The sequence below is a fragment of the Bos indicus genome, chromosome 9, assembly GCF_029378745.1.
Source record: "Bos indicus isolate NIAB-ARS_2022 breed Sahiwal x Tharparkar chromosome 9, NIAB-ARS_B.indTharparkar_mat_pri_1.0, whole genome shotgun sequence".
NCBI classification, from domain to species: domain Eukaryota; kingdom Metazoa; phylum Chordata; class Mammalia; order Artiodactyla; family Bovidae; genus Bos; species Bos indicus.
Window position 1 is genome coordinate 101,199,044 of NC_091768.1, and position 10,137 is coordinate 101,209,180.

A 10,137-nucleotide genomic window follows, 5' to 3' on the forward strand; every position below is an offset into this window, starting at 1 on the left:
AGGACAACCGTGAGACCCGCGGCAGCGGCCTGGAGGAGCTCCGTCAGTCTTACAGCCCCCTCCCCAGGACGCCCCTCAGCCACCTCCTGAAGGAACAGGGAAGCACCAGCTCTGACTGCCTGCGGGTCTCTGTCTTGCCCGTCAACCTCTGCTTCCCACTGCCTCTGTCACAACAATCACTAAAAGGATGCCATCTCTAGGCTTCCCTGGTGGCTCAGAGGTATAGCGTCTGCCTGCCATGCGGGAGACCTGGGTTCGATCGCCGGGTCGGGAAGATCCCCTGGAGAAGGAAATGGCAACCCACCCGCTCCAGTACTCTTGCCTGGAAAATTCCACGGATGGAGGAGCCTGGTAGGCTACAGTCCATGGGATCGCCAAGAGTTGCACGGGACTGAGCAACTTCACTTCCTTAATGGTCTGCCTCCGAGAACCTGCCCCACGGCCAGAATGTGAAACTAAAGAGCCTTTGTTCAGCTCAGGGGAACACCCTGACCCTGCCCCCGGGTTAATGGCTGCAGGAACCAAGAAACTAACACATCCCCTCCCCAGGCCGGCCTCTCACTTGGCTCCTTCAGGTCCTCGCCCTCCCCGTTCTATAAGAGACCAGCCTCCAGACTCCCAGAGAGGGTACTCCAGGGCGAGTCCACAATCGTCCTGGATGCCGGACTTTGGAACAAACTTGCTGCTCCTTGCATCCACACCTCGTCTTCTGATTACTGGCTCGTCCTGCAGTGAGCAGACCACCCCTGGACTCAGGAACACAGAGAGTAAGCTCCGATGTGCCCTTCCCCAGCCCTCTTCCCCCGGCCCTGCCTGGAAGAACCCTCCACTGCAAGACCTGGCCCAGCTGCTGTGGAATGTTTTCTGGGCCCTCCGAGGAGAGGGGCCTCAGCTTGGGCCCCAGAGCTGCTGCACCGGCTTCGCCAAGGAACCTGCTGTCTGCTGGCCCCAACAGCCCTAACCTCCTGTCCGCTGGCCCGTCTCTGTGATCCCTAACACACGGTGGGCCGACTCCTGGCTCCTCAGGACAGGGCCAAGGCCAAGGGCACTTCTGATGAGTGGCCTTCAGCGTCTAAGCTCCTAGAAGGCAGACATCATGTTGCTGTTGGGCTTCCTTTCGCCTCTGAATTTTCAACACAAGGATCTGGCTCCTTCCACGGATGTGTCACCGTCTCTCCAGGCTCAGGACTATAACCCAGGAAGACGAGCCCCTGCCCTCAGGTTCCCACCAGGCTCTCCTTCTGCACAGGGAGACAGGCAGGAGCAAGCAGGCCAGTCCCTGAGTGAGAGAACTGCAGAGGTGCATAATGCAGCAAGTAAAATCCCAGTGCAGGCATCCTCTACTTCCTTTGTAAGATTTGAGCAGCTCCACCACCGAGCTGACTATGGCTCCAATCATCAGCTTGTTGCAAAATTCAGACTCAAATTGAAGAAAGGAGGGAAAACCACACTTTGGAGAAGGAAATGGCAACCCACTCCAGTATTCTTGCCTGGGGAATCCTATCCGGCTACAGTCCATGGGGTCGCAAAGAGTCGAACACGACTGAGCGACTTCACTTTCACGTTCTTTCACTCAGGTATGACCTAAATCAAATCCCTTGTGATTATACAGTGGACGTGAAGAATAGACTCAAGAGATTAGATCCGGTGGACAGAGTGCCTGGAGACTATGCACAGTGCTTTGTAGCGCTGTACAGCAGGTGGTGACCAGAACGATCCCAAAGAAAAGAACTGCAAGAAGGCAAAGCGATTGTCTCACAGGGCCTTACACATAGCGGAGGAAAGAAGAGAAGTGAAAGGCTAGGAGAAAGGAAAAGATAAACCCAACTGAATGCAGAGTTCCAGAGAATAGCTAGGAGAGATAAGAAAACCTTCATAAGTGAACAATGTAAGGAAATTGAGGAAAACAATAGAATGGGAAAGACTAGAGATCGAGTCCAGAGAATTGGAGATACCAAGGAAACATTTCATCCAAAGATGGGCTCAATGAAGGACAGAAATGGTGTGGACCTAACAGAAGCAGAAGACAAGAAGAAGAGGTGTCAAGAATACATAGAAGAACTGTACAAAGAAGGTCGTAATGACCTGGATAACCAGGATGGTGTGGTCACTCACATAAAGCCAGACATCCTAGACTGTGAGGTCAAGTGGGCCTTAGGAACTATTACTACTAACGAAGCTAATAGAGGTGATGGAATTCCAGCTGAGCTATTTCAAATCCTAAAAGATGATGCTGTGAAAGTGTTGCACTCAATATGTCAGCAAATTTGGAAAACTCAGCAATGGCCCCAGGACTGCAAAAGGTCAGTTTTCATTCCAATCTCAAAGAACTTTCAAACTATCACACAGTTGTGCTCAGTTCACAGGCTAACAAGGAATGCTCAAAAGCCTTCAAGGTAGGCTTCAGCGGTATGTGAACCAAAATCTTTCAGATGTTCAAGCTGGATTTAGAAAAGGCACAGGAACCAGAGATCAAATCACCAGCATTTGTTGGATTATAGAGAAAGCAAGGGAATTTCAGAAAAATAAACATCTACTTCTGCTTTTACTGACTAGCTAAAACCTTTGACTGAGTTGTTGTTGTTCAGTCACTAAGTCATGTGCAATCCTTTGCAACCCCGTGGACTGTAATACGTCAGGCTTCCCTGTCCTTCACTATCTCCGGGAGTTTGTTCAAACTCATGTCCATTGAGCCGGTGATGCCATCCAACCATCTCATCCTCTGTCATCCCCTTCTCCTCTTGCCCTCAGTCTTTCCCATCATCAGCGTCTTTTCCAGTGAGTCAGCTCTTCCCATCAGGTGGCCAAAGTACTGGAGCCTCAGCTTCCACATCAGTCCTTCCAATGAATATTCAGGGTTGATTTCTTTTAGGATGAACTGGCTGGATCTCCTTGCAGTCCAAGGGACTCTCAAGAGTCTCTCCAGCACCACAGTTTGAAAGCATCATTTCTTTGGTGCTCAGCCTTCTTTATGGTCCAACTTTCACATCATACATGACTTCAGATCTGACTGTGGGGATCACAACAAACTATGGAAAATTCTTAAAGACATGGGAAAACCAGACCACCTGACCTGTCACCTGAGAAACCTGTATTCAGATCAAGAAGCAACAGTTGGAATTGGACACAGAACAATGGGCTGTCCAATTGGGAAAGGACTACATCAAGGCTGCATACCGCCATCCTGCTTATTTAACTTGTATGCAGAATACATCATTTGAAATGCTGGGCTGGATGAAGCACAAGCTGGAATCAAGATTTCCAGGAGAAATATCAGTAACCTCAGATATGCAGCCCTCTAATGGCAGAAAGCAAAGAAGAACTAAAGAGCCTCTTGATGAAGGTGAAAGAGAGTGAAAAAGCTGGTTTAAACCCAACATAAAAAACTAGGATCATGGCATCCAGTCCCATGACTTCATGGCAAATAGATGGGGAAAAGGTGAAAATAGTAACAGATTTTCTTTTCTTGGGCTCCAAAATCACTGGGGATGGTGACTGAAGCCATACAATTGAAAGACACTTGCTCCTTGGAAGAAAAGCTCTGACAAACCTGGACAGCATATTAAAGCAGACCCATCACTTTGCCAACAAAGGTCTGTATAGTCAAAGCTATGGTTTTTCCAGTAGACATGTATGGATGTGAGAGTTTGGACCATAAGGTTGAGTGCTGGAAAATTGATGCTTTTGAACTATGGTGCTGGAGAAGACTCTTGAGAGTCTCTTGGACTATAAGAGGTCAAACCAGTCCACCCTAAAAGAAATCAGTCTTGAATATTCATTGGAAGGACTGATGCTTAAACTGAAGCTCCAATACTTTGGCCACCTGATATGAAGAGTCAACTTACTGGAAGAGACCCTGATGCTGGGAAAGACTGAAAGCAAAAAGAGAAGGGGAAGACAGAGGCTGAGAAGGTTGGATAGCATCAGTGACTCAATGCATGTGAGTTTGAGCAAACTCTGGAAGACAGTGAAGGACAGGGAAGCCTGGCTTGCTGCAGTCCACGGGTCACAAAGAGTGGGACAAGACTGAGCAATGGTATAATAAATTAGTGGAGTTTCCCCTTAGTCAGATTTATATCAGCTGGAGGAGCTCGATCTACATTTTAAAAGGAAATTAAAATGTTTCTTAATTAAAACTAAGTTCTTCTTTTAAGAGGGAAATATTCCTTTTTCGTTAAAATTATTTTTTCTTTCCTTCTCAGAATTTGTGAGCTGATTTTAACAAACAATAGCTAACAGTGTATTAACTGGTAAAATGTTCACCACATCAAGCTTAACCTTCTGTACAATAAACAGAATCTACTACCTCATATACTGTATTTGTGTGTGTGTGATAAGTACTTTTAAGATCTACTCCCTTGGTAACTTTCAAATATGTAATACAGTATTAATAATTACAGTCACCATGCTGTATCCCCATCACTTATTTATTTATTGACCTCACTTAATTTTGTTAATGGGACAGAAAAAGTTTTAGATGCAAAATTACCTCAAGCTAATGGGTCAGGCTGACATTGCAGAAGACACCATCTTCTATGGTTTCCACTGTTTCTCATTTAAATGTTTAGGGATTATCTTTGTTCGTGGAAGTTGCTTGAAATTAAAAGAAGAATTTTGTGAAACTAAAAATTGATGAATATGAATAACTCCTCCCAGTTCAAACAGCTTCTCCTTTGATTAAACCCTGATTCCACCAGTCAGGACAGACACTGGCACCTCCACTTCGCTGGGCTCTTTCCTGATCTCACCCGGGCCTGGCGGCAAGTCCTCACAGTGTTCCTCTGCTGGTTATCTTGGTGGGTATCCCATCGGCACTGCAGCTCCTCCGAAGGACTGGTTTCCGCTGTTTGCATCTCCCTGTCAGTTGCTGTTAACTGATTTCTACCCAGTTTCGCTGCTGCGTAGTCAGCCTTGCATCCCACTGCAATCCCAGAATCATCAGGTCCACAGGAACAAGTTAAATGTGAAGTCTAGAGTAGAGTCTGTGTGTTATACGCACTTGCTCTTAAAAGGGACCATATTTATCTCAGTTTGCTCAAGTGTTGGCCACACAGTATCTTAAGTCTCAAGAAACAGAGCAAGGAGTGGTTAGTCATGGATGGAGAGTATATTAAAAATCCACCTTTCCTAAACACATACACATTTTCTGTTCAGAATATTTTAGAAATATACAACAAATTGTAGCGTGAAGACGTGTTTGCCGCCAGCAGCAACACTTTCTCATCCTATCTCGTCTCTCCTATCTCATTTTCCTCGCTATCTCTGCTGTCTCTGAGCAGTATTTTTCTTTTCTACAGCTCTATGCATTATTCACAGCAGCCTACCGGGGAAACACCCATGAGGAGAGAGGCAGGAGCATTTGTGAGAGGAAGAGAGAGACAAGGACCTTCCTTTAACTTTCGTGTGTTCTTAGGGCAGGATTCCCAACTCAACTCCAAGTCCTTGCCCCACCGGTGTACATACCTCCTGCACGCCCTGCCACGCTCCACGTGTAGACAAAGTGAGCTGTTTCCTCCAAAAGACAATGCAGCTCCTACTGGCCTGTCAAAGCATGGCCTCTTGGTGTTCCTTTCCTGTCTGCGCACACACGCACACATGCACACACGCACACACACACAAACACACACACGGCACTGCAGAGCGGACTTCACAGCAACACCTCTGCGAGCAGTGAAGTCCCGAAGCCCAGTACCGGAGGACAAGCTCAGAGGTCAGCGCTTAAAGGCAGATGGGTGATGAAGCTCAGTCAGCACCAGCCTGCCAGGGTCAGAGAACGACCGCCGAGCCCCCTGGCACTGGGCGTCATTGCCGCACTTGCTTCTCGGAGGCTCTCTTCTCAAGTTGGTGAACTCTTGGACTACAGCCTGGTAGGGCAGCGCCTGGCAAGTGGCAGGAGCTCTTAATAAGTGTTTGTTCCATGCATTACCGAGCGAATCAGTGAATCTGTGTGAACCAAAATGCAGAGCCAAAATGGACAGGAGTGAAAACAGGATATTATACTCTCAAAACACGATTTGCTTTCCGATAATGGTAAAACAGGCATTTCTACAAACAACAATCAGACATAGCAGCCTTTATGTGACAACTTGCTTGTTAGACCCAGAAGAGATCAGACAGAAAGGAAAAAAGGGAATAAACGGCCACCAGCTATGACACATCCTTACACATGTGGGCACTTTTGCATTCTTACAGAAACCCAGATTTTTCTCAAAAAGACTCATTTTCATTGACAAATATCAAAAAAGTCTGCCAAGGTTCAGGTACTTCAGCAATTCCCACAAATGTGGCTTGTCACGCAGCAATAGACAGAAAGAGAGTCCCTAACGTGAAGGACACAGTGTCCGAGCAGAAACTGATGCGGTTCTTAAAGCCACCATCTAGCCTCTTGCCATTTTTGCAGTGAGCTGGGTCCAATAATAGATTTTTCTCAAAAGTGTGTGTGCGTGTGTGTGAAAGTCGCTCAGTTGTGTCCGACTCTTTGAACCCCATGGACTACACAGTCCATGGAATTCTCCAGGCCAGAATACTGGAATGGGTAGCCATTCCCTTTTCCACAGGATCTTCCCAACCCAGGGACCTTTAGTATTTACTACCTTAGTAATGTTCCAAAGATTTTTATAAACATTGGTTCCTATTCAAATCCCAAGCTACTTCTCACTGACTTGATTAAGGGGGAGGAAAAAAAAAAAAAAACCATGAAACAAACAAAAACCTTCAACAACTCCTGAGTCTATTATCACTGGGCCTCTCCCTGTGGAAACTCCCTGCAGGGCAGCGGGTGGGAAGGGGGGCAGATGGCCCTCTCCCCCGGGGTCCTGTCTTTCCAAAAAGACAGTTTGCTAAGGACTCTCCCAGGACACCTCCATCTTACCTGAGATGTTCATCTTTATTCTTCTCCCCAACATCCCTCCCAACCTGCCCCACCCCAGACAAACAGCAGTAACAACAGGAACAGAAACTTCATCATTTTAGGGAAATCCCTACACACCCAGTCTCCCTAGCACAGTCATCCACCCAAAACTTTCATATGCAATGTATGGGAGCCTCCACCCCCGTCTCCCTCCCTTCCACTATCTGCAAATTGTGAAAAACTGCTGTTTTATTTTTTAGTGAAAGAAATCCCTAGTTCAAGAGGAAAGGGGCAGACTGGAACCCCAGTCCTAGGCACCGGACTAACCCAACTCAAGTCAGAGTGAGTTAGGAGCTCCACACTCTCCGCCAGCCTTCATTCAGTTCACTGCCAAGCGGGGTCCGTTTCAACAAGTACAGATGTCCATACCTAACACGTCTAAGGGCAGCAGGCGAGGCCGCTCCCCGCAGACCGTGTCCTTCCTGAACCGCAGCAATTAGGAGTCAAGCAACACCCGCAAGGTGGGGGCCCGAAGGAGGCAGACACCTGAGAGCTGCCCTGCGGGTCGGACTAGGGGGAGGCTACAGGATAGGAGTGTCCGCTGGGCGTCCAGGGCCCACACCCCGCTGTCCTTCCAGGTCAATGGCAAACACGAGCAGAGACTGCCGCCAGCGGCTCCAGACCGCCAACAAGCGTCCGCGAGGCCGCTGGGTCCCGCGGCCCGAGCGGGCTGAACCTGGCCAGGGAGGCGGGAGCTCGCGGCAGGATGGGGGGCGGCGGCCAGGCCCCACCAGACACGCTCACACGCCCGGGAACGGCACCCCAGAGGCTCCCGGGCGGGCGGTGAGCCCAGACGGGTTCCGGCCGCGAGGAGGGGTCGGACCCCAGGTGCCCGGGAGGTGCAGGCCGGCCGGGGCTGCGGAGTGAGCGGCAGATGGGAGCAGGAAGCCGAAAACGGCCACCCTGGAACCGCCGGCCGGGAGAAGGCGCCGCGGAAACGCGGGTCCCGGGCGAGAAGCAGACAAAGGCTCGGGAGCGCACGCGGTGGACGGTGGCGCCGGAGCCCGCGCCGAGGGCCGTGAGGAGCCGCGCCCGACCCGGCTGGCGCCGGAATCGCCCGGGGTTCCCGCGGGCGCGACCTCCCGCCCCGCCCCGGTCTCCGGTCCTCACCTCGCTCGCCCTCCATCCAAGACAACGGCGGCCCCCTCCTCCGCGCACCCGGCGCCTCTTCCCTGAACATCTCCTGCCTCCTGCCTCCTAGCAAATATCTGCCTCGATGCTTCTGCTCGGTTTTGCCCCCCTCCCCCGTGACACGCCTTTCGCCACCCCTGCTCCGGCGCGCTCCGAGCCCCGCTCGCGGGGAGTGCCCGGGGTCCCGGGTGGGGCGCGGCCCCAGGGGTCCGGACCGGCGGCGCCGTTCTCCTTCGCCCTAACAGCCCATTGTCTTGCCCCTTACCAACCCGAGCACCGGCTAACCCCAGGATCTAGACTCGAGATCCGAGAGAAAGTGGACTCTGGGCGGAGGCGCACCCATCTCCACGCGGTCAGTCCACGCTCTGGAAACGGGTCCCGGTGGGGCCCGGGGTAGCCAGGCCGGGCCGCGACACCGAGCCCGGGGAACAGCCCGTGCCTCCACCTTGGGGAGCGCGGGGTCCCGGGGCCCTGGCCTGCCCTCCTCCAGCCGAGGCAGACAGCAGGCGGGACCCCCCCGGAGGAAGGAAGCGCCTCTGCTCCAGCCAAGTGGCCCCAGGCTAAACAGAGAGAAGCCGGCGTCCGTGGTGTGGGAGATCATAGCAAAAGACGTGCAGGGCGAGCGTGGCCAGAAACAGCCCCGGGGGCCGAGGCGGGCAGCAGCAGGTCCCGTCCCAAGCGCGCGGCTCCCGCCGCCCTCCCGGCTTACCCTTCCCCGCGACACGAGGAGCCTGGGAAGCCCGGGGTCCCGGGCTGGCCGAGCCCCCCGACCCTCCAGAGAAGCCCGTCGCCGGCCGCCCAACGCCCCCCGGCCGGCCACACACACCCGGCCCGCCGCCCGCCGCGGGGAACGCGGAACCTGACACTTACTGGGGCTCAGGAAACACTCCGTCAGCCTTCGGAAGCAGCTCGCGTTATTAGAAGGTCCATCTTCCATGTCGGAGGCGAAGAGCAGCGGGAACGCGGCGGCGAGCGCGGCGCCGGCGCCTCGAGGCCGCCGCGCCGTTCGGCCGCCGCCGCCCGGGCTGGGACCGGGACCGGGACCCGGAGCGGGGCAGCCCCCGCCGGCGCCCGGGAAGCCGCGGGAACCCGCGCGGGGGGCGGCCGGGCCGAGCGGGAGCCGGGGCGGCGGCGGCGGCCGGGGCCCGGCGCGGGCCGAGAGCAGCAAGCCTCGGAGCGCGGGGGAGAGGAAGAGCCGCCGCCGCCCGCCGCCGCCGCCGCGGTGACTCCTGCTGGGGGGGACGCTCAGGGGAGCCGCCTCTTGTCCGCCGCCGCCGCCAGCATCGCCGCCGCCTCCTCGGGCCGCCGCCGCCGCCGCCGCTGCGCCCTCCCTTCCTGGGAGACGCGCGGGGAGGTGAAAAGCAGATGAGGAGGGGAGAAGAGAAGGCGGGGGTTGGGGGGGCGGCGGCCAGAAGTAAAAGGAAGATGGAGCGGAGGCGCGGACCGGGGAGGAGAAGGCGAGCGCGAAGGGAGCGCGCGCTGCGACCCAGCCGCCCCCGCCGCCGCGCGCAGACAGGGCGCCGGGGCCCCCCGGGGGGCTGGCGCGGCCAGCGGAAGAGGGGGGGCGGGCGCGGGGACCAGGCGCGCTCGGCCCGGCCGCGACCAGGCGGCTCGGGGGCCGGGCCCGGGCCCGCTGCGCTCCTCCCGCCGGCGGCGCTGCGCCCGGGCTCCGGGCGGAGTTTGCCGGAGCCGGGCTCGTCCCCCGCCGCGGGCAGGGGGGCCTGGGGGCGGGGAGCAAGTGGCTCTTCGGGGCTGGCCATAGCCCCCCTCCTCCTCCTCGGGCCGCCGGTGGGGGCCGGCCGCGGGCGGGAGGGGCGCGCGACAGGCCGGGACTCCGCGGGCTCCGCCCCCGCAGGGCCAGCCCTCCCGGGCCGATCAGCCCGTTCGTCCGTCTGGTCCTCCTCTCCGGTCTTCCGCGCCCGCTCGGCCCAGTCTTCACATCGTATTCCGCATGGGGGGCCGGGAGGACCCGGGGCCGGGCGGGCGAGTCCCCCGCGGCGGCGCCTGGCTCCCGGCCGGCGCGCACAATCGGCGTGCTCCCGGCGGGCGAGGGGCGGCGGAGACGCTGCCTGCAAGCGTGGCGTGGTCTGTGCGCG

At 55.2% G+C, this 10,137-nt stretch overlaps 1 protein-coding gene across 1 annotated transcript in view; it reads right to left on the reverse strand.

The window, feature by feature from the left end:
- The window catches only part of PDE10A (phosphodiesterase 10A), a 268,184-nt gene extending 258,383 nt beyond the window's left edge, over positions 1 to 9,801 (reverse strand). Inside the window, 2 exon segments of the mRNA XM_070796500.1 lie at positions 8,912 to 9,605; positions 9,607 to 9,801. Coding sequence (XP_070652601.1) covers positions 8,912 to 9,605; positions 9,607 to 9,801 — 889 coding nt within the window.
- Between the last annotated feature and the right edge of the window lie 336 nt (positions 9,802 to 10,137).